Below are 24,266 nucleotides of genomic sequence, written 5' to 3'. Positions count from 1 at the left end.
CATGAGTGGCAGTGTTGGGAAAGATAGAAGCCAGTAGGAATATTATATTTTTCTTTTCTCTGCTAGGGGCTTTTTAGCAGAGAGAAACAGTTTGGTTTTAAAAGGGAACCAGAGAGATTTTTTTTTTCTCTGCTCTCTCTTGCAGTTTCTGGCTTGCATATTAAGCAAGAAACCATTAAGAGACTGTTAAGGGTCTTTTGTCACAATAGCACTCCCATTAGGAGGCAAATACCAGCACTATTTACATGCAAATAAAGTGGTTTTTCTGGTTTACTTTACATTGAAAAAATTAGCTAGGAAGAAAGGGAAAGAGGCACTGTTGCTAGGCAGACCCCAGGAGACAGCAGAGCCTGCAGTTCAGAAGATAAACACCGGAGGGCACCCCAACACAAAAAAACAGGAACCATGCCTTCCAATACAAAAATGGAGGCCGAAGGACAAATCAAAGAAGCTGAACACAGGCGACAACTGGAAAAAAGACAAAAAGAGGTGGAGCTGAAAGAAAAGGAAGAAAGCATCAAACTGGCAGCCTACAAAAGAGAACAAGCAGCCAAAGAGGCAGCCCACAAAAGAAAACTAGAAGAAGAAGAGGTGGCACACCGAAGGAAACAAGAAGAAGAAGACATGGCCCACCGCCGAGAAATGGAAAAACAACAAAAAGAAAGTGAAGAGAAGGAAAAACAGAGAAAACATGAACTGGACTTAGCGCAAGCTGGGCTGCATGTGCCAGCCAATCTTAACAACCCTTCGCCAATTATTGCTCCACAGCACAGGAAATTTCCCACCTACAAGGCAGGTGATGACACCGAGGCCTTCTTGGAAAATTTTGAAAGAGCCTGTCTTGGGTACAGCATCCCTGAAGACCAGTACATGGTAGAATTGAGGCCACAGCTCAGTGGACCTTTAGCAGAGGTGGCAGCTGAAATGCCTAAGCAGCAAATGAACGACTATAAACTTTTTCAAACCAAGGCCAGATACAGAATGGGGATAACCCCGGATCATGCCCGTCAGCGTTTCAGAACCCAAAAGTGGAAACCAGATGTGTCATTTCCCAGACACGCCTACTACGTTGGGAAAAATTATGATGCCTGGATATCAGGACACAATGTTAAAACCTTGGAAGAACTGCACCTCCTCATACAAATGGAGCAGTTCTTGGATGGTGTTCCTGAGGACATAACACGGTACATACAAGATGGAAAACCCAAAAATCTCGCTGAGGCGGGGGAGATTGGAGCCAGATGGATGGAAGTGGCAGAAAAGCAAGAAAGCTACGGTCAAGGGGAACGAATACCCCAGGGGGCACCCCGACCATAAACCCTACAACCGAGGACAGCCAAGGACCCCACATACAACCCAAGTAAAGCCACAGACACCCTATTCTTCCACCTCACCAGTCTCCAGTAACTCACCTCGGCCCAGTGACCCATCAGATGGAAGATGCTTTAAGTGTAATGAACTGGGACATATCAAGGCCAACTGCCCAAAGAACACCATGCGAGTGCAATTCATTACACCACCATCACACCAAAGATCCCCAGGCCCGCATGCCTCTCAAATACCCTTGGAGCGGAGGGAAAATTTGAGAGTGGGCGGAAAGAAGGTTACTGCGTGGAGAGACACGGGGGCACAAGTGTCAGCTATCCACCAATCCTTCGTAGACCCCAAATTCATCAACCCAAAGGCCCAAGTGACAATTTACCCCTTCATGTCACAAGCTGTAGACTTGCCTACAGCTGAACTGCCTGTCCAGTACAAAGGCTGGTCAGGAATGTGGACTTTTGCAGTCTATGACAATTATCCTATCCCCATGCTACTGGGGGAAGACTTGGCCAACCAGGTGAAGCGGGCCAAGCGAGTGGGAATGGTTACACGTAGCCAAACCAGGCAAGCTTCCAGACCCATTCCTGTTCCTGAGCCGTCCACAGAGGCCCTGTCTGCGTTACCAGAGACCCAGACAGAGGTAGTGGACCCAGATTCCATGCCAGCCACTGAAACAGCCACAGCACCTCCAGTCCCAGGCCTGGAACTGGAACAGCAACCAGCACCAGCAAGTGCAACCACATCTTCAAACTCAACGCCAGAGGGCGCCAGCGAGCCAGAACTGGCAGAAGCAACAGACAGCCATACCCAAAAGGCTCAGCCAGAGCCTGAAATACCCTCAGGTGCACCAGCAGAGAGCGGTTCACCAGCAACGGAAACAACCCCATCACCTACATCGCTTCCAGAGGGACCAAGCCCAAGTCCCCAGTCTGAGGAAGAACTGGTGACCCCAGCCTCAAGGGAACAGTTCCAGACTGAGCAGGAAGCAGATGACAGCCTTCAGAAAGCTTGGGCGGCGGCATGGAGCACCCCACCGCCTCTCAGCTCTTCTAATCGATCCCAGTTTGTTATAGACCAAGGACTTTTATACAAGGAGATTCTTTCTAGTGGACACCAGGAAGAATGGCAGCCGCAAAAACAGTTGGTGGTTCCAACTAAGTACCGGGGGAAGCTCTTAAGCTTAGCCCATGATCATCCCAGTGGCCATGCTGGGGTGAACAGAACCAAGGACCGGTTGGGGAAGTCCTTCCACTGGGAGGGGATGGGCAAGGATGTTGCCAAGTATGTCCGGTCTTGTGAGGTATGCCAAAGAGTGGGAAAACCCCAAGACCAGGTCAAGGCCCCTCTCCAGCCACTCCCCATAACTGAGGTCCCATTTCAGCGAGTAGCTGTGGATATTCTGGGTCCTTTCCCAAAAAAGACACCCAGAGGAAAGCAGTACGTACTGACTTTCGTGGACTTTGCTACCTGATGGCCGGAAGCAGTAGCTCTAGGCAACACCAAGGCTAACACTGTGTGCCTGGCCCTAACAGACATTTTTGCCAGGGTAGGTTGGCCCTCCGACATCCTTACAGATTCAGGATCTAATTTCCTGGCAGGGACCATGGAAAAACTGTGGGAAATTCATGGGTTGAATCACTTGGTTGCCACCCCGTACCACCATCAAACCAATGGCCTGGTGGAAAGGTTTAATGGAACTTTGAGGGCCATGATACGTAAATTCATCAACGAACACTCCAATAATTGGGACCTAGTGTTGCAGCAGTTGCTGTTTGCCTACAGGGCTGTACCACATCCCAATTTAGGGTTTTCACCGTTTGAACTTGTGTATGGTCACGAGGTTAAGGGGCCATTACAGTTGGTGAAGCAGCAATGGGAGGGGTTTACGCCTTCTCCAGGAACTAACATTCTGGACTTTGTAAGCAACCTACAAAGCACCCTCTGACACTCCTTAGCCCTTGCTAAAGAGAACCTAAAGGATGCTCAGGAAGAGCAAAAGGCCTGGTATGACAGACATGCCAGAGAACGTTCCTTCAAGGTAGGAGACCAGGTTATGGTCTTGAAGGCGCAACAGGCCCATAAGATGGAAGCATCATGGGAAGGGCCATTCACGGTCCAAGAGCGCCTGGGAACTGTGAACTACCTCATAGCATTTCCCAATTCCTCACTAAAGCCTAGAGTGTACCATGTTAATTCTCTCAAGCCTTTCTATTCCAGAGATTTACAGGTTTGTCAGTTTACAGTCCAGGGAGATGATGCTGAGTGGCCTGACGGTGTCTACTACGACGGGAAAAAAGACGGTGGCGTGGAAGAGGTGAACCTCTCAACCACCCTGGAATGTCTGCAGCGGCGACAAATCAAGGAGCTGTGCACTAGCTTCGCCCCATTGTTCTCAGCCACCCCAGGACGGACTAAACGGGCATACCACTCCATTGACACAGGTAATGCTCACCCAATCAGAACCCCACCCTACCGGGTGTCTCCTCATGCCCAAGCTGCTATAGAACAGGAGATCCAGAACATGCTACAAATGGGTATAATCCGCTCATCTTCCAGTGCATGGGCATCTCCCGTGGTTCTGGTACCCAAACCAGATGGGGAAATATTCTTTTGCGTGGACTACCATAAGCTAAATGCGGTAACTCGTCCAGACAACTATCCAATGCCACGGACCGATGAGCTATTGGAGAAGTTGGGACGTGCCCAGTTCATCTCTACAATAGACTTAACCAAGGGGTACTGGCAAGTACCGCTAGATGAACCTGCCAAGGAGAGGTCAGCATTCGTCACCCATGCGGGGGTGTATGAATTTAATGTCCTTCCTTTCGGCCTTCGAAATGCACCCGCCACTTTCCAGAGGCTGGTAGATGGTCTACTAGCAGGACTGGGCGAATATGCAGTTGCCTACCTCGATGATGTGGCCATTTTTTCAGACTCCTGGCCCGAACACCTACTACACCTGGAAAAGGTCTTTATGCGCATCAGGCAGGCCGGACTAACTGTTAAGGCCAAAAAGTGTCAGATAGGCCAAAACAGAGTAACTGGGACACCAGGTGGGTCGAGGAACCATAAACCCCCTACAGGCCAAGGTGCATGCTATCCAAAAGTGGCCTGTCCCAAGGTCAAAGAAACAGGTCCAATCCTTCTTAGGCTTGGCCGGGTACTATAGGCGATTTGTACCACACTACAGCCAAATCGCTGCCCCACTGACCGACCTGACGAAAAAGACCCAGCTAAATGCAGTTAAGTGGACTGATGAGTGTCAAAAGGCCTTTACCCAGCTTAAGGCAACGCTCATGTCTGACCCTGTGCTCAGGGCCCTGGATTTTGACAAGCCATTCCTAGTAACCACGGATGCATCTGAGCGTGGTATAGGAGCAGTTCTCATGCAGGAAGCAACAGATCACAACTTCCATCCTGTCGTGTTCTCAGCAAGAAACTGTCTGAGAGGGAAAGTCACTGGTCAGTCAGTGAAAAAGAATGCTACGCCATTGTGTACGCCCTGGAAAAGCTACACCCATATGTTTGGGGACGGCGGTTCCAGCTACAAACTGACCATGCTGCACTAAAGTGGCTTCATACTGCCAAGGGGAACAACAAGAAACTTCTTCGTTGGAGTTTATCTCTCCAAGATTTTGATTTTGAAATTCAGCACATTTCAGGAGCTTCTAACAAGTAGCTGATGCACTCTCCCGTGAGAGTTTCCCAGAATCCAGTAGTTAAAAAGTGTTCTTAAAATGTAGAAGTCTGTTAGTTATATACTTAGTGGTATATGTAAAAGTGCATGTGTTGTAGTAATCTGTTTAGTTTACAGTTCTAGGAGGAAATCGCCGCCAGTGAGCTTCCCCACTGTCTGCAATTTGGGGGACGTGTCATAAACAGATAGCTAAGGGTTAATGTCTCTTTCACCTGAAGCACCTGACCAGAGGACCAATCAGGAAACAGGATTTTTTCAACTCTGGGTGGAGGGAAGTTTGTGTCTGAGTTCTTTGTCTTCTGCCTGAATCTCTCTCAGCTTTGAGAAGTGATTTCTATTTCCTGCTTTCTAATCTTCTGTTTCCAAGTTGTGAGTACAGAGATCATAAAAACAATAAGGGTTATTGTTTTTCTTTTGTATTTACATGTCTATAGTTGCTGGAGTGCTTTGAATTGTATTCTTTTTGAATAAGGCTGTTTATTCAATATTCTTTTAAGCAATTGACCCTGTATTTGTCACCTTAATACAGAGAGACCAGTTTTATGTATTTTTCTTTCTTTTTTATATAAAGCTTTCTTTTAAGACCTGTTGGAGTTTTTTCTTTAGTGAGGAACTCCAGGGAATTGAGTCTGCAGCTCACCAGGGAATTGGTGGGAGGAAGAAGTCAGGGGAGACCTGTGTGTGATAGATGTACTAGCCTGACTTTGCATTCCCTCTGGGTGAGGGGGGAAGAGAGATTGACTCTCGGTAATTCTGTTCTCCAGGCTGGGAACGGGGAGGGTGGAATCCCTCTGTTTAGATTCACGGAGTTTGCTTCTGTGTATTTCTCCAGGAACACCTGGAGGGGGGGGGAAGGGAAAAGGTTTATTTCCCTTTGTTGTGAGACTCAAGGGATTTGGGTCTTGGGGTCCCCAGGGAAGGTTTTTGTGGGGACCAGAGTGCCCCAAAACACTCTAATTTTTTGGGTGGTGGCAGCAGTACCAGGTCCAAGCTGGTAACTAAGCTTGGAGGTTTTCATGCTAACCCCCATATTTTGGACGCTAAGGTCCAAATCTGGGACTAGGTTATTGACACAGGCCGTTTGGAGAAGAGGCCTGAACTCGGGACGCCAGGAGAGAATGGCGTTTCAGCAGGCAGCAGCCTCCAGCTTGGCCCTTCTCATGCTGCCAGTCATGGGAGAGCAGATTGAGCGGCTAGTGCAGCCGAGGGGTGTGGGTGAGGGCTCAGGAGCCAGCTAGGAGCCAAACTCTCACTGCCATTTTCCCTGTCCCTTCCAGTGGGCTGCCCGCCTTGAGCTCCGAGAATGCCCTCTCCCGGGCCAGGACCTGCAGCCATGGTACCAGTGGGAGCAGCGGCAGCCAGCAGAACTCGCCCCAGATCAAAGCCTCACTCAGCTTCACCTTCAGCTATAACAGGGCTGGTGGCCCTGCAGGCGGGAGTCAGAGCCCTCAGAAAGGCAGCCCGAGGGTCCTGGCACCAGTGAGAGGTAAGCTGGGCAGGGAGCCCCTCCTAGCTTTCATTCAGCACATGTGGAGCTGCTGTGTCAGGCGGTGCCCCTGAAGGAAAGCCCTGTGCCAGCCTGTGCTTTGCTTGAACTTAATAAAAGTGGTTTGCCGTGGAGCAGTAACTGTGTGTGAGGTGCTGCCTCCTGTGTCTTGAGCAACGCTCTGGGTGGCCAAGTGCAGTACGAAGCCTTGAGACTCCAGACCCCAGCTGCAATGCTTCCCGCAGCTTCCCCTACCTTCAGTCAGCTCCCGTTTGGGAGCATGGGCTGCCCTCTGGCTCCTGCCATCCTCCCCTGCAGCTGATGGCTGGACACAGCTAGGTCAGCTGCTGCTCCTGAAGCCCTAGGGATCTGTGGCTGCTGCAGTGCTGGGCTAGCTACCCAGCTACCTGGAGCCTTTCTGTGGCAGTTATTGTCCAGGTATTGTCCAGATCCCACAGCCTGGTAAATCCTAGAGCAGGACCCAAAGCCACGCAAAGGAGACCATGTTTTAACTGGATTGCTATGATGGGAAGTCAGCTCAAGACTGCAGCTTCTAGAGAAGCTGGCAACGGGAATTCCAGCTCCGTTCCCCAGCCATTGCTACTCCCACAAGCATTCCCATGTCCAAGGGGCGCTCGGGCCATAATACAAGTGCCTTCTTCGTTCCCCGGCTAAGTGCTGAGACGCAGTAGGGGTTGCAGTGTTTCCAGTGTGCAGGGTGGATGGCAGAGCTATGATATGTAACCAGGGGGTCAGCCCAAGCGATAGCCTATGCAGGTGCTCAGACTGGTTTACTACCTTACCTAACAAGGCCCTTCCACAGACCTGCCTGGCTTGGGTGATTCTGGCCACTGGCTACCTAGAACCTCTCTGGACCACATCCTGGTTCTATGGTGCCCTGACATGGAAAGAAAGCGCACTCGGAGGTGACTATCCCCCCAGGCAAAGCCCTCGCTGTGCGCAGCACTTACTTCTCTGGCTTTGTCTCCTCTGCTACATACACTTGAGATGGGTTTAGAGCCAGTGGCAGGCTGCTTGCCTGGCCACGGACTGGAGACCACTAGGAAACCCCAGTGGGGTGCAGCTGCTGGCTGGCCAAGGACATTCAGGACATGATCAGCCTGTATGCTGTAATTCCCCAGCCAGCTCCACTAGGTGGGCCTGCTGCTCTGGGCTGGTCCCAGTGGCTAGCAGCCTAGTGCTGGGCTTGGATTGGAATTTTTGCCCTGAAGTATGTCCCAAAGCCCCAGGATGTCGACGCTTGCCATGTCCTGCTGGGGCTGCAGTGTTCTCAAGGGCCAGGCATTGTCCATGGGACTCCACAGTTTGGGTAAAGGATCGTGGCACCAGATGCTGTTCTCCTAGAAGAGATCGCTGAATTCCCCACTGGCTTGGCTTCCTGTGCACTGCCTTCGTTTCACATGTAGCTTCGCCCTGTGTATCTGCTTTCCAGCTTTGGCAGCCTCCATGGGAACCCCGTGGGGAACAAATAAAAGGCTTGTGTCTCCATGGGCATGTTGTAATGTCTGTTTCTTCAGCTTTGCTTGTTTTGTCTGCCACTGGCCTGAGGCTGCGTGGCTAGAGTGAAACCAGGTCCTGTGCGGGCTGGGAACTGTCCTGGGACATCCCCGAGGCCAGATGAGTAAGAGACTGGGGTTCTGGGGGAGCCAGTCTTAGTGGTGAAGCTTAGGTAATACCCTAAGAATCCGTTCCCTGCTTCTGCTTTGTAAACATCCTAGGCCTCAAGAGTAGTGTGGGGTGGCCGGATTGCTGCCTGCGTGGTTCGCTGTGGCTGCGGCTGCACTGGCAGTTCACAGGAAGCCCTCCCAACTTTACCAGTGACTGCAGGGTTGGGAATGGGAGTGAGACCGGGCTTGCTGTAGGTGTAGTGCCCCCAGGAGCGGGGACGCCGGAGGCCTTCCTACACTAGCGCTCCACAGTGCTAGAGCAATAGTGGACGATTGCCCCGAGCTTGCTGTGGAGGTAAGTGGGGCCAGGAGACTCATGACTGCTAGTCTTTGGTCTAGAACTAGGGCTTGAAAGTACTACTAGTCCCAGCCTGCATCAGTGGGGATGAGTGGGGCACCCAGGCTCCTTTGCAGGTTGGGGCCTGAACAACGTAGGCCCCGTCTTTCTTACTCCCCTTTCAAGCAGGCCAGTTGTCCTCACACTTCTGTAGTGTCCAGCCCCTCTTGGCATCTGGAAGCAGGGTCAGTTTGTGGTGGGCTGATGAGAAGGAAAGCACTCCGGAAGAAACTGGGAAAGGAGTGCTCCTGCTGGCTCGGTAACCATCACCCCTCCCCTATGCTGACAGTGCTGTCATGCTTCTGGGGCTCTGTGACCCTAGGCTCCCCTTGCTGTGCTCTGGAGAGCACCTTGCATAGAACCGACAGCAAAACCTGTCTGAAGGCTGGCTGCATTGAGCATACTGCTCTGAGCCCGGGAATCGGGCGTCCTGTGCTGGCTTGCGGCTCTCCGCCTGCGTGTATTGGCCTCTCGGGGAGGTAATGCTCTGCTTTTGTGTTTGTCTGGCAGAGCCTTGCTTTCCCTGCCTGTAACATCTCTGCCTCCCGAGCTTACAGAGCCGTCTGCATTGTGTGAGGTGGGCAGAGGAGGGGGCCGGAGCAAGTGGGATGTGCACTCTTTGGTGCAGGAGTTGGCCCGAGGCTTGGTCCTCGAGCGCAGAGGAGCAGAGTACTCCGGCTGCAGTTCCGGCTCCGACTTGATAACATGCAATCCCCCCTCCCAGTGCTTCCCGGCCATTGATGCTAACGGAGGGAGGGTTAGCCCCGGGTACAGATTGGGGAGCGGTGTCCAGCCATGCTGCCTGCTGTGGGACCTCAGGGTGCAGTGTTAGACAGGCCAGTGCTGGCGACACCAGTGCCCACCTCTGCTGCCTCGCTGGCCCTGAGCCAGCGGGACTTGCCCCTACCAAGGATGCCAGAGCCAAGAAAGGACTTGGGCTAGTGGCTAGTAAGGAAGAGCCTGTGCTGTGCTGTGAACACACAGCAGTCCCTCCCCTCCCTGACTCTGGGAGCTCGGGGCATGCTGGTGACAGGGCAGCTCTGCTAACAGACAGGTGAGGCCGAGGCAACCTGGATAAGGGCTGTGTCCCCTTCTCCCTGGCTTGGGGCAGGCTGGCTCCTGGACAGGTCCAGGGTCCTCATCAGCAAATAGCTCGGCTTGAGTGCTGGGGTCACTCCCCTGGGCATGTGTGAGGTTGGTGGTGGCACCACTAAATCCCTCACCTGCTCTCTCAGCCTGTGTGAAATTGGGGGGAGAAGGGGTGTTAATTTTTAAACAACGTCCCAGAAGCCCCATCACCCCCATGAGCAACACCCCCCACAGGCAGGGTCTGTGCTGCTCCTGGCGCTAGATCTGGCGTTGGCAGGGCGGTATTGAGACACCTGGAATATGGACTCTTGCCCTGATGATGCCCGGGCACTTGGAGCCAGGAGTCCAGCCCCAGGTTCTGCCTAGCACCTTTCAAGCTCCTATGCTGTGCAGTGCCATGCTGCGCCACGCCACCGCCATCTCTTACTCTGCTGTGGTCTTCCTTCTTTGCACATCTGCGATGCCCTGTTGATCTCCTCCCACAGGTGTCCCCACAGCCTATCACCTGCCGCCTTTGGCCTGGAACACCTTCTGAGGGGAATTGCTGAGCCACCACCTTTGCCATGTGCAGATGGTGCCGAGGAGCCCCCCATGCCTTCCGCAACAGGCGCGTGTGCGCTTACAGTCAAAGCCAGTGCCATCTCAGAGGCCACAGAGTGGAACCACCTGATCCTGGCTGGACCCCTGGCCTTTCTCCACAGGCCCCGTTTGGAGGCTCTTGGCTGCAGGATTCTGTGTTCTACAGAGCACCTAGCGCAATGAGAAATGACAAAAAATTCACTGAGCTCAGAGGGCTTTCCCAGCGCCAGCCTTGTGTGTGGGCGCCAGCTCTGTGTGTGGGCGCCAGTGCTTGGCAAACCCAGAAGTGATGGGTTCATTCTACACAGTGAGCTGCATCCATAGCAGCAAGGGTTGGTTTATACACCACCCCAGAGCCAGCTGGGTGCCGCGTGGATGCGCACGTGCGGTCCCTGCCCTGAAGGGCTTTTAACTTCACTGGGCAGCATACCAAGCCCAAGGACGGGGGATTGGGCACAAGAGCCACTGGTTTCCAATGCGAATCTCCTTCCTTGGCCGCTTTGCCCGTGTATGTGTATTTACACTGTGCAATGAGTGTTCTTCCAGTAACATCCCAGGGGTGCTCCACGTTGGGTGTGCCCCCAGGCTTCTTTGACCAAAGACGTTTGGCAGCAGTGCCCTTCAGTCCACACCTGCATCCTCTCTATCCTCAGGCCTCATACTCAGCCACCTCAGCCTGAGACAGTAGCTTGAGGGGCCCACTTTGTAGCTAGTTTTCCCTTCGGGAGCAGCTCCTCATTTAACGTTTCTTGTTTCAGGTTGTAGTTGGTGTTTTTAAGTTTTACTAGTTAGAGTAGTTTTTAGTAACTCCCCCCTCACCCCATCGGGGCCTTTCCCGCCTTTAAAGGAATCTGTCTCCTCATGGCTAAATGCCCTGGGTTTAAACATTGCCTCAGATGGTGGGTTTCAGTCTCTGCATTTGCTGCTTAGGAGACACGTGTCCCAGCTAAGTGTGAGATTTTTTTGAGGATTTAAGAGTAGGATTAGAAAAAACAGGAAAATTAAGTTTAATCTTCTCATGATGGAGCACTGCCTTCTGCCTGCCTCACACCTGGGCCCTGATCTCCTCTCTTCCTGCCCCATACAGTGGTCTTGCGATGAGGACAGTGCCTGTTGACCTCTGCAGCCCACTTACCCACCAGACCTTTGGGGGGGTTAGCACCATGACTTCCAGGAAGAGGAGCTCCAGATCCCGTCACAGACAACTCCGGCGCCAAGAAGCCTAGGTCACCACAGAGACCTGTGTTTCCAAAGACCTCACAGCCCCAAAAGGGTACCACTGAGGTGCCAAGTTCTTCAGGTATAGAGATTTCAGGTACTTTTAAGTCCCACAGTACCCAGCATTATTTGGTATTGCCCAGGCATGATCGTGGTGCAAGGGATTCTAAGGACTCTGCATCAAAGAAATTGGTACTGAAGGCGGGTCCTGCTTCCATGTTGTCTACAATACCCAAGTCGACGTTGCAAACTGATCAACTGGTGCCATCAATGCCAACATCATCCTTGGTACCCCCACTTCCCACTGCAGAGCCTCGCCAGGTTTCTGTGCAGATTCACTGGTACCGCATGCATTTCAGGTTCTCCAGGGACTTGTTTGTCTCAGATGAACCCACCTCCTTCCTACTAAAGAGTACACAGAGACTCTTGGTACCAGAATGTTGTCTGTCACTGCATCATTCTCCAGCACCACCTTGTTCCCAGGTACCCACTAGAAAGGACAAGCAACCTGCCTTAACACCAGCCCTTCTGCTCCTCCCATGGACTATGAGCTCCTCTGACTCTGGTTTCCATGTGAGATTCACTTAGTTCCCAGCCCAGAGCTACCTCTCCTGACATCTTTTCTGAGAGAGAGACTCCAAGACACAGGCAGACTGCTGTCACTCCACATTCTTCCTGGTATGATCAACCCTGGATGCCCCACTTTTTCCTTATGGCCTCCCTCAGATGCTGTATTGGGACTCAAGGGGGTGCTTATCGGCCACAATTCTCCAGAGTGTCCAGGTACATTGGTGATGACCTCCAAAGGAGTGATCACCCACTCCTTCTGTCCCTCCACATCAGCCTCTGCACCTTTGGAGGAAGCTACACCAAAAACTAACCTCTCCTGCTCACCCCGCATACACAGATTATTTTAAGCAGTTCCAGGAGCTTATGAAGAGGATCTAACTCCCTCCAGATCCCCTTGGAGGAGGTCCATGAGACCCACCGTGAACTTTGAGACATCCTCTATACTGCTACTTTGAGTCCAGTAGCTTTGCCTGTAAACAAGGCTTTACCTGAACCTCCCAAAACAATCTGGCAGACCCTGGCCACCAACCTCCAACTGGTAAAAGGGCAGATCATGTTCCTGATAAAGGTTCTGAATTTCTGCCAGCCATCCTCCAGCACCTATCCCCTTGGTCGTTGATGCTGTGAATGAGCGAAGTAGGCAACCCCACAAGGCCACACAGCATAATAAAGACCCCAAATGCCCTGTTGTTGTGTTTTTAGGCTCTGTGGCAGAACTCTGACCTTGTTCCCGTGGGTCCTGTGCTTCTAGGCGGTTTACGCTAGCCTCAGTGGCTCACTGTGACCCTCCACATGGCCCTTCTCTTTCTAGGGCCAGGGTTACAGTCTACTGAGCCCTTTTCATCATAGGCCTGCAAGGAGGTCGGTAAGAGAACTCCCACAGTCTCTGTTCAGCCTCCTGTCCTTTCAGGGGCCTGACTTCCCTTCCCAGGAGATGTTCCTGTAGTGGTGGGTTGGGAGGAACCTGGGCCTGCCCTCTACTCTGGGTTCCAGCCCAGGGATCCTAATGGTAGCAGTTGTTGGCAGCCAACCTTTCACTGCCAGAGTTGCTACATTTCCCTGGGCCACTTCCCCACAGCTCTCCTGCTGCTCCATTCTTCACCCTTTCCTTAGGGCTCCTTTAACGATGGTCTGAGGGTGTCTTCAGTAACCAGCCCTTCAGCCGCACTTCCTCACTTCTGGCTCCCTGGCTCTTCCCTGTCTGACTGAAGTGAGCCCTTTTTATAGTATCAGCAGGGCCTTAATTAGAGTCAAGTGGTCACATTAACTGAATGGTCTCGCCTGACTCTTTGCAGGTTAATTAGAGTCAGGTGTTCTCATTAGCCTGGAGCAGCCCCTGCTCTGGTCAGTCAGGGAACCGAAAACTGTTAATCCAGTGGCCAGTATATCTGCCTTGTGCTATTCTGCTGTAACCAACTGGCCTGGGTCCATCAGAGCTCGTTTAGATTAGGGGGTTTGCACTGAGTGGGGATACTTACATCGCCGACCTGGTGGATCCCAGCATGAAGAAGCAGGTTTAAGAGATACGTGTTGTGCCTGAAATGCCTAGGTGAGACTCATTCTCTGGCACCTAGTGCTAGCTGCAGCACACTTACTCCTTGGCAGACAGAGCAGACTTCTGACTCTTCTGTTACAAGAGCCCTTGTCATTCAAACCTCTGGGCTCCGATAATTCCAAAGGGTGGAAAGGAAGGCTAGGAGACCTGAATCGGCTCCAGGCACTTCCAGATCTAAGAAAGTGTCAGTCATGACAGCTTCGGCCATGGCACCAAGCTCCAGTTCCAAGTCAACAGAGCTTCTGTTAGCCAAGGCCTCAATCCAGCTCCAGAACTGTTCTGGTCTCCATCAGAACTGGAGAGAGACCCCAGGGATTGGGACAATTTACCGGACCCAACTCCATCAGTTCTGAAGAAAAGGAGGCTAAATTTAAAACACCTCAGGTGGTTCTTTGGCCAGTTCGCAGCATGCAGATGCAAGACCGAAGGACTTAACACCTCTGGATCTTTCAGAGGAAACTGATCCAAAAAAGAGACCATCAGATAAAATCATAGCAGCTCACCCTCGTATTATCATAGTTACAGTGCATGTTGATCTGGACCTGCATTATATACCAGGTCCAGCCGTATGACATTGTTCTGATAAGAGACCGAGACGATATTGAGCGGGAGAGCTCTCCAGGGTCTCTGGTATCACTGCCTTACATTCCACCTGGCTAATCAAGAAAGACCATATCACTATTTTCTGTATTTCAGATCTCTGCTTCAGTTATCTTCCCTATTGTTTCAGTATCTGATGCAAGATTGAATCTACAGATGTTGAGCTCACCCCGACACATCTAAGACTCAATCTTCTAGGGTGAAACAGTCTCCCTCCTCAAATGAACATTCCTGGACATCCTATGTGTCAAACCAGTAATGTAATGCCAGATTTGGGTACTTGGCAAGACTGGCCCATGCCACTATTGATGTCTTGGCCATCTTGGCCAACCTGTTTATTAATAGCAATCGAAAGAATCTGATTCTTTGATTCCAGAACAGCTTCCAGCTGAACCTACAGATCTGAGGTGTCCAGATCCAAGAGCCAGGGAACATTGCCCTGCCTTAATGCAAGACACTGTCTCTGATGGAGGGTGCCAGGACAGATCTCCTTGGAGTGACTTCTAACAAGAAGTCATGGAACTAGAAAATGGTTCGTTTCCAAATGAGAATGCCGGTGTAGCTGCAGCAGCATCTCCTTCTGAGGACGCAATTCAGTTCCATGGGCCTGTGGACAGGATGGCATCAACTTGAAAATCATAAGAACATAAGAACGGCCGTACTGGGTCAGACCAAAGGTCCATCTAGCCCAGTATCTGTCTACCGACAGTGGCCAATGCCAGGTGCCCCAGAGGAAGCGAACCTAACAGGCAATGATCAAGTGATCTCTCTCCTGCTATCCATCTCCATCCTCTGACGAACAGAGGCTATGTACACCATTCTTTACCCATCCTGGCTAATAGCCATTTATGGATTTAACCACCATGAATTTATCCTGTTCCCTTTTAAACACTGTTGTAGTCCCAGCCTTCACAACCTCCTCAGGCAAGGAGTTCCACAAGTTGACTGTGCGCTGTGTGAAGAAGAACTTCCTTTTATTTGTTTTAAACCTGCTGCCTGTTAATTTCATTTGGTGACCCGTAGTTCTTGTATTATGAGAATAAGTAAATAACTTTTCCTTATCTACTTTCTCAACATCACTCATGATTTTATATACCTCTATCATATCCCCCCTTAGTCTCCTCTTTTCCAAGCTGAAGAGGCATAGCCTCTTTAATCTCTCATATGGGACCCTCTCCAAACCTCTAATCATTTTAGTTGCCCTTTTCTGAACCTTTTCTAGTGCTAGAATATCTTTTTTGAGGTGAGGAGACCCCATCTGTACACAGTATTTGAGATGTGGGCGTACCATGGATTTATATAAGGGCAATAATATATTCTCAGTCTTATTCTCTATCCCCTTTTTAATGATTCCTAATATCCTGTTTGCTTTCTTGACCGCCTCTGCGCACTGCGTGGACATCTTCAGAGAACTATCCACGATGACACCAAGATCTTTTTCCTGACCTGTTGTAGCTAAATTAGCCCCCATCCTATTGTATGTATAGTTGGGGTTATTTTTTCCAATGTGCCTTACTTTACATTTATCCAGATTAAATTTCATTTGCCATTTTGTTGCCCAGTCACTTAGTTTTGTGAGATCTTTTTGAAGTTCTTCACAATCTGTTTTGGTCTTAACTATCTTGAATAGTTTAGTATCATCTGCAAACTTTGCCACCTCACTGTTTATCCCTTTCTCCAGATCATTTATGAATAAATTGAATAGGATTGATCCTAGGAGTGACCCTTGGGGAACACCACTAGTTACCCCTCTCCATTCTGAGAATTTACCATTAATTCCTACCCTTTGTTCCCTGTCTTTTAACCAGTTCTCAATCCATGAAAGGACATTCTCTTTTATCCCATGACAGCTTAATTTACGTAAGAGCCTTTGGTGAGGGACCTTGTCAAAGGCTTTCTGGAAATCTAAGTACACTATGTCCACTGGATCCCCTTTGTCCACATGTTTGTTGACCTCTTCAAAGAACTCTAATAGATTAGTAAGACACGATTTCCCTTTACAGAAACCGTCTTGACTATTGCTCAACAGTTTGTTTTTCTGTGTGTCTGACAATTCTTAACTGTTGTTTCGACTAATTTGCCCGGTACCGACATTAGACTTCCGGGTCTGTAATTGCCGGGATCACCTCTAGAGCCCTTTTTAAATATTGGCGTTACATTAGCTAACTTCCAGTCATTGGGTACCGAAGCCGATTTAAAGGACAGGTTACAAACCTTAGTTAATAGTTCCGCAACTTCACATTTGAGTTATTTCAGAACTCTTGGGTGAATGCCATCTGGTCCCGCTGACTTGTTAATGTTGAGTTTATCAGTTAATTCCAACACCTCCTCTAGTGACACTTCAATCTGTGACAGTTCCTCAGATTTGTCACCTATAAAAGCCAGCTCAAGTTTGGGAATCTCCCTAAAATCCTCAGCCGTGAAGACTGAAGCAAAGAATCCATTTAGTTTTTCCACAATGACTTTATCGTCTTTAAGCGCTCCTTTTGTATTTCGATCGTAAAGGGGCCCCACTGGTTGTTTAGCAGGCTTCCTGCTTCTGATGTACTTAAAAAACATTTTGTTATTACCGTTGGAGTTTTTGGCTAGCTGTTCTTCAAACTCCTCTTTGACTTTTCTTATTACACTCTCGCACTTAAGTTGGCAGTGTTTATGCTCCTTTCTATTTGCCTCACTAGGATTTGACTTCCACTTTCTAAAGGAAGTCTTTTTATCTCTCACTGCTTCTTTTACATGGTTGTTAAGCCACGGTGGCTCTTTTTAAATTCTTTTACTGTGTTTCTTAATTTGGGTATACATTGAAGTTGGGCCTCTATTATGGTGTCTTTTAAAAGGGCCCATGCAGGTTGCAGGGATTTCACTTTAGTCACTGTACCTTTTAACTTTTGTTTAACTAACCCCCTCATTTTCGTATAGTTCCGTCTTTTGAAATTAAATGCCACAGTATTGAGCTGTTGAGATGTTCTTCCCACCACAAGGATGTTGAATGATATTGTATTATGGTCACTATTTCCAAGCGGTCCTGCTATAGTTATCTCTTGGACCAGCTCCTGCGCTGTACTCAGGATTAAATCTAGAGTTGCCTCTCCCCTTGCGGGTTCCGTACCAGCTGCTCCATGAAGCAATCATTTAAAGTATTGAGAAATTTTATCTCTGCTTTTTGTCCGGAAGTGAAATGTTCCCAGTCAATATAGGGATAATTGAAATCCCCCACTATTATTGGGTTCTTAATTTTGATAACCTCTCTAATTTCCCTTAGCATTTCATCATCACTGTTACTGTCCTGGTCAGGTGGTCGATAATAGATCCCTAATGTTATATTTTTATTAGAGCATGAAATTTCTGTCCATAGAGATTCTATGGAACATGTGGATTCACTTAAGATTTTTACTTCATCTGAATCTACATTTTCTTTCACGTATAGTGCCACTTCCCCCCCTGCATGACCTGTTCTGTCCTTCCTATATATTTTGTACCCTGGAATGATTGTGACTCATTGATTGTCCCCACTCCACCAGGTTTCTGTGATGCCTGTTACATCAATATCCTCCTTTATCACAAGACATTCTAGTTCACCCATCTTATTATTTAGACTTCTAGCATTTGTGTACAAGCACTTTAAAAACTTGTCCCTGTTTATTTGTCTGCCCTTTTCTGATGTGCCAGATTCTTTTTTATGTGACTGTTTGTTTATCATCTGATCTGGCCCTTACTTTATCCTCTTCCATCCTCTGCTCCTGACAATAACCTGGAGATTCTCTATCATCAGACTCTCCTCTAAGAGAAGTCTCTGTCCGATCCACATGCTCCTCTGCAGCAACCGGCTTTCCCCCATCTCCTAGTTTAAAAACTGCTCTACAACCTTTTTAATGTTTATGCCAGCAGTCTGGTTCCACTTTGGTTTAGGTGGAGCCCATCTCTCCTGTATAGGCTCGCTCCATCCCAAAAGGAGTCTCTGGAAAAATTCCACCACGATTTCAACAGCTTCCACCCCACCATCAACCTCAGCCTGGACCAGTCTACACGGGAGGTCCATTTCCTAGACACCACAGTGCAAATAAGTGATGGTCACATTACCACCACCCTATACCGAAAACCTACGGACCGCTATGCCTACCTTCATGCTTCCAGCTTCCATCCCGGGCACATCACACGATCCATTGTCTACAGCCAAGCACTGAGGTACAACCGCATCTGCTCTAACCCCTCAGACAGAGACCAACACCTACAAAATCTCCACCAAGCATTCTCAAAACTACAATACCCGCACGAGGAAATAAGGAAACAGATCAACAGAGCCAGATGTGTACCCAGAAGCCTCCTACTGCAAAACAAACCCAAGAAAGACACCAACAGGACTCCACTGGCCATCACATACAGTCCCCAGCTAAAACCCCTCCAACGCATCATCAGGGATCTACAAACCATCCTGGACAATGATCCCACACTTTCACAGGCCTTGGGTGGCAGGCCAGCCCTTGCCCACAGGCAACCTGCCAACCTGAAACATATTCTCACCAGCAACTGCACACTGCACCATAGTAACTCCAGCTCAGGAACCAATCCATGCAACAAACCTCGATGCCAACTCTGCCCACATATCTATGCCAGCGACACCATCACAGGACCTAACCAGATCAGCCACACCATCACCGGTTCATTCACCTGCACCTCCACCAATGTAATATACGCCATCATATGCCAGCAATGCCCCTCTGCTATGTACATTGGCCAAACTGGACAGTCACTACGAAAAAGGATAAATGGACACAAATCAGATATTAGAAATGGCAATATACAAAAACCTGTAGGAGAACATTTCAACCTCCCTGGCCACACTATAGCAGACCTTAAGGTGGCCATCCTGCAGCAAAAAAACTTCAGGACCAGACTTCAAAGAGAAACTGCTGAGCTTCAGTTCATCTGCAAATTTGACACCATCAGCTCAGGATTAAACAAAGACTGTGAATGGCTTGCCAATTACAAAACCAGTTTCTCGTCTCTTGGTTTTCACACCTCAACTGCTAGAACAGGGCCTCATCCTCCCTGATTGAACTACCTCATTATCTCTAGCTTGACTGCATATATATATATATACCTGCCCCTGGAAATTTCCACTTCATGCATCTGACGAAGTGGGTATTCACCCACGAAAGCTCATGCTCCAAAACCTCTGTTAGTCTATAAGGTGCCACAGGATTCTTTGCTGCTTTTACCCATCCCAAAAGTTTCCCCAGTTCCTAATGAATGTAAACCCCTCCTCTCTACACCATCGTCTCATCCATGCATTGAGACTCTGAAGCTCTGCCTGCCTACCTGGCCCTGCGCGTGGGACTGGGAGCATTTCTGAGAATGCCACCATAGAGGTCCTGGATTTCAGTCTCTTCCCTAGCAGCCTAAATTTGGCTTCCAGGACATTTCTCCTACCCTTCCGTATGTCATTGGTACCTACATCAGTAGCTTTGGAAGAAACCACCTATCCAGTGTTTGATGTTTTGAACTCTCCTGCAAGGAGGAAAGTCTCCTTGCCTGTGTTAAAAGGTCTTTGGCAACCAGCAGAATCTCTCTAATCCAGTCTGTCTTCATGTCAGTCAGTTTCAAAACAGGCTGACAAGACTGTGTTAGGTCACATATGAAGGATTCTCCTGCTTTCACCCATCACCTCCCTCTCGTTTCTTAATGTAACAGCAGCCGTTCAAAGGTTCAGGTCAGGTCTTCAACATTCTACCCCTTTTCCCCCACTTTGTCATAAACTGGATTTTCAACAGAAATAATTGTGGTTTTTTGGCTTCTTTAAACATGTATGTGGCCAATTATCAAGCAGTTGTGGCCATAGGCGGCAGGTTATATGGGCTCCAGGTGCCCCAGCTCCAGGAATATTCAGGGCTGGGGACTGTGTTCCACCAGTATCTGGAACTGGAGTTCTCCCCTGGCCCTGCCTGGAGCAGGCACCGGCCCCTGCCACCACCGCTACTCCCCGCCCTGGAGCATCCCTCCTCCCACCCATAGCCTAGTGGGGGGAAGCAGCCACTCCCCTCTGAGCACATTTCCAAAATCGACCTCTTTCCAGGAGCCAGCCGGGTTTTGTGTGTGGCCGCCGGCTGGCTCCTGGGCTGCAGGCAGCGGGCTCCCCGGGGGTGAGGAGGACGAGGAGGAGGCACCCGCCCGCAGCTGCCCGGCTCCCTGAGCCGAGGTGGGCGCTGCCGGGAGGGGAAGGGGCGGCAGTGCAGCGGGGGACTGAGGAGCAGCAGCCCGGTTGGTCCCAGGCAGCCCCGTGCAGAGCAAGGCGGCCGCGCAGCAGGGAAGGGGGCTCTGAAGCCCAGCTGGTGCCAGTGGAGAAGGAAGGAAAAGGGGAGGGGGGATGTGTTTTCCTCGTGGTCTCTCTTCAGTGGAGGGTGCTGAGGGAGCAGCAGGACCAGAAGGCAAAGGAGCGACTTTGGGTTATTGCCCCCCACACTGTACTTACCCCCCCCCCCCAGTGCTGCGCCCGGGGCTGTGAAACTGAGCTAAGTGCAGCTTGTGAAGGAGGGAGGGTAAAGGTGCTTTAAGGTGCCAGTTCTGTCTCCTCAGTCTCACTGCTGACTAGCTGCAGCCCCAGTGCTCCGAATTCAGCAGTGTTCTCGGACTGCACTGTGCTCTATACGAGTGTTCAGTTGCCTGCTAAATGCTTCAGCAATGCCACCTTTGCACTTAGCTATCTCCTGAATAGTGGTGACTGGGGGCAGGGGGTGGGGGGAGTGTAGCAGATGCCAATTTGAGGTGAATAGTGTCTCGGCCTGATTCCACTGGGTTTACGGTGCTTTGTGCTATGGACTGGAGCAGTGGCTGGTGGATAACCAGGAATCTGGTTAATAATTGTTCTCTAAATTCAGCTTTCTTCTTTCTCTCTCTGTGAATTATCACTAATTCAGAACAGTAGTGTGCAAGCTGACTGGATAATGGTAATAGCATAATCTCGTTATAGCATTGTAAACCCTGCTACCTGATTAGTAATTAGATATGTCGGGTGGCACCTTTTTTTATGTGTTCGCTCCCCCTGATGTTAGAACCTGGCTACACCACAGGGGAGGGGAGCTTCCTAGACCTGAGCAGCTGGGGCTTGGGTGAATTTTGTGACACCCTACCCCCCCTAGCCACCACCCTGCAGTTCCCACTCCTGCACCACGCTGGGCAAGGGGCAGCCCCATTGCCAGTGAGACTATGGTGAGGGGCAGCAGCAGGGGAGGCCGCATGTGATGGCAACCCCCCTCTCCCCCCCGGTACCCACCATAGGGGAGGCGAGTGGGCTTTCTGGACCTGAAAGGGGCCCTAGGAGTATGTGCAGTGACGGGGGGGGAGGAGGGGTCCCTCCCCTGGAGCTTGCTGCTGCCAGTGGGGGGGTGGGGGGGAGTCCTCTCTGGCCCTAGCCCTGGGGCAGCCTGTCTGCATCCCAAGTTCCTTATCCCCAGCTCTGCCCCACCCCAGAGCCTGTGCCGCCAGCACCCCAACCCTGAGCCCCAGCCCTGAGCACCCTCCTACACTGTTAACCCCTCATCCCCAACCCCACCCCAGAGTCCTCATCTGAGGGGAAAAACATGCAACTTAAATTTGGTGGTCAGTTTAGAGTATCATAGAATATCAGGGTTGGAAGGGGCCTCAGGAGGTCATCTAGTCCAACCCCCTGCTCAAAGCAGGACCAATTCCCAACTAAATCATCCCAGCCAGGGCTTTGTCAAGCCTGACCTTAAAAACCTGTAAGGATGGAGATTCCACCACCTCCCTAGGTAACCCATTCCAGTGCTTCACCGCCCTCCTAGTGAAAAAGCTTTTCCTAATATCCAACCTAAACCTCCCCTACTGCAACTTGAGACCATTACTCCTTGTTCTGTCATCTGCTACCACTGAGAACAGTCTAGATCCATCCTCTTTGGAACCCCCTTTCAGGTAGTTGAAAGTAGCTATCAAATCCCCCCTCATTCTTCTCTTCTGCAGACTAAATAATCCCAGTTCCCTCAGCCTCTCCTCATAAGTCATGTGCTCCTGCCCCTAATCATTTTTGTTGCCCTCCCCTGGACTCTTTCCAATTTTTCCACATCCTTCTTGTAGTGTGAGGCCCAAAACTGGACACAATTCTCCAGATGAGGCCTCACCAAAGTCAAATAGAGAGGAATGATCATGTTCCTCGATCTGCTGGCAATGCCCCTACTTATACAGCCCAAAATGCTGTTAGCATTCTTGGCAACAAGGGCACTCTGTTGACTCACATCCAGCTTCTCATCCACTGTAACCCCTAGGTCCTTTTCTGCAGAACTGCTTCCTAGCCATTCGGCCCGTAGTCTTTAACAGTGAATGGGATTCTTCCATCCTAAGTGCAGGACTCTGCACTTGTCCTTGTTGAACCTCATCAGGTTTCTTTTGGCCCAATCCTCTAATTTGTCTAGGTCCCTCTGTATCCTATCCCTACCCTCCAGCGTATCTACCGCTCCTCCCAGTTTAGTGTCATCTGCAAATTTGCTGAGGGTGCAGTCCATGCCATCCTCCAGATCATTAATGAAGATATTGAACAAAACTGGCCCCAGGACTGACCCTTGGGGCACTCCGCTTGAAACCGGCTGCCAACTAGACATGGAGCTGTTGATCACTGCCCATTGAGCCTGATGATCTAGCCAGCTTTCTATCCACCTTTATAGTCCATTCATCCAATCCATACTTCTTTAACTTGCCGTCAAGAATACTGTGGGAGACCGTATCAAAAGCTTTGCTAAAGTCAAGGAATGACACATCCACTGCTTTCCCCTCATCCACAGAGCCAGTTATCTCCTCATAGAACGCAATTAAGTTAGTCAGGCATGACGTGCCCTTGGTGAATCCATGGTGACTGTTCCCGATCACCTTTCTCTCCTCTAAGTGTTTCAGAATTGATTCCTTGAGGACCTGCTCCATGATTTTTCCAGGGACTGAGGTGAGGCTGACTGGCCTGTAGTTCCCCACGTTCTCCTCCTTCCCTCTTTTAAAGATGGGCACTACTGTAGCCTTTTTCCAGTCATCCGGGACCGCCCCTGATTGCCATGAGTTTTCAAAGATAATGGCCAATGGCTCTACAATCACATCCGCCCACTCCTTTAGCACCCTCAGATGCAGCACATCCAGCCCCATGGACTTGTGCTCGTCCAGCTTTTCTAAATAGTCCCGAACCACTTTTTTCTCCACAGAGGGCTGCTCACCTCCTCCCCATGCTGTGCTGCCCAGTGCAGCAGTCTGGGAGCTGACCTTGTCTGTGAAGACAGAGGCAAAAAATCATTGAGTACATTAGCTTTTTCCACATCTTCTGTCACTAGGTTGCCTCCCTCATTCAGTAAGGGGCCCACACTTTCCTTGACTTTCTTCTTGTTGCTAACATACCTGAAGAAACCCTTCTTGCTAGCTGCAACTCCAAGTGTGATTTGGCCTTCCTGATTTCACTCCTGCATGCCTGGGCAATATTTTTATACTCCTCCCTGGTCATTTGTCCAATCTTCCACTTCTTGTAAGCTTCTTTTTTGTGTTTAAGATCAGCAAGGAGTTCACTGTTAAGCCAAGCTGGTTGCCTGCCATATTTACTACTATTTCTACACATCTGATGTTTTTTTCCTGCCACCTCAATAAGGATTCTTTAAAATATAGCCAGCTCTCCTGGACTCCTTTCCCCCTCATGTTATTCTCCCAGGGCATCCTGCACATCAGTTCCCTGAGGGAGTCAGAGTCTGCTTTTCTGAAGTCCAGGGTCCATATTCTGTAGCTCTCCTTTCTTCCTTGTGTCAGGATCCTGAACTCGACTATCTCGTGGTCATTGCCTCCCAGGTTCCCATCCACTTTTGCTTCCCCTACTAACTAGTATCGTGTTTAGCACAATACTTGATTATTTTACACCCTTTAAAGTATATAACTAGTTGTATACAAGTGTTACGAAGTGGGAATGTTCTTAATGTTTTCTCTGAACACTGTGTGGGTGCCTCAGTTTCCCCTATGCATTTCTTAACAATCTAGATGGTGGCATAAGGGGGTGTGATTGTTGTAGAGCCCTAGAGGGCCAGTGTGATGCTGTCTGCACAGAGAATGGCCGAAACCCTGTCTCTGGGCAACTGGTGGTCTGGGCCACTCTCCTG

General features: G+C 49.9%; 1 protein-coding gene across 14 annotated transcripts in view; it reads left to right on the top strand.

Moving 5' to 3' along the window:
* The window catches only part of AGBL5 (ATP/GTP binding protein like 5), a 109,050-nt gene that overhangs the window by 66,456 nt on the left and 18,328 nt on the right, over positions 1 to 24,266 (top strand). For 11 of the 14 annotated variants that reach the window (XM_030555023.1, XM_030555025.1, XM_030555019.1 and 8 more), the window contains one exon: positions 6,298 to 6,506. In XM_030555023.1, the coding sequence (XP_030410883.1) occupies positions 6,298 to 6,506 (209 nt within the window). Of the gene's footprint in view, positions 1 to 6,297; positions 6,507 to 7,329; positions 8,002 to 10,105; positions 10,977 to 11,286; positions 11,489 to 24,266 lie in introns of those variants that run through there. The other 3 variants (XM_030555033.1, XM_030555031.1, XM_030555030.1) reach the window with 3 other exon arrangements.

The sequence above is a fragment of the Gopherus evgoodei genome, chromosome 3 (genome assembly GCF_007399415.2).
Source record: "Gopherus evgoodei ecotype Sinaloan lineage chromosome 3, rGopEvg1_v1.p, whole genome shotgun sequence".
Classification (NCBI taxonomy): Eukaryota; Metazoa; Chordata; order Testudines; family Testudinidae; genus Gopherus; species Gopherus evgoodei.
The sequence above is the reverse complement of the archived record's forward strand: the minus strand, read 5'-3'. Positions and strand labels throughout refer to the sequence as shown.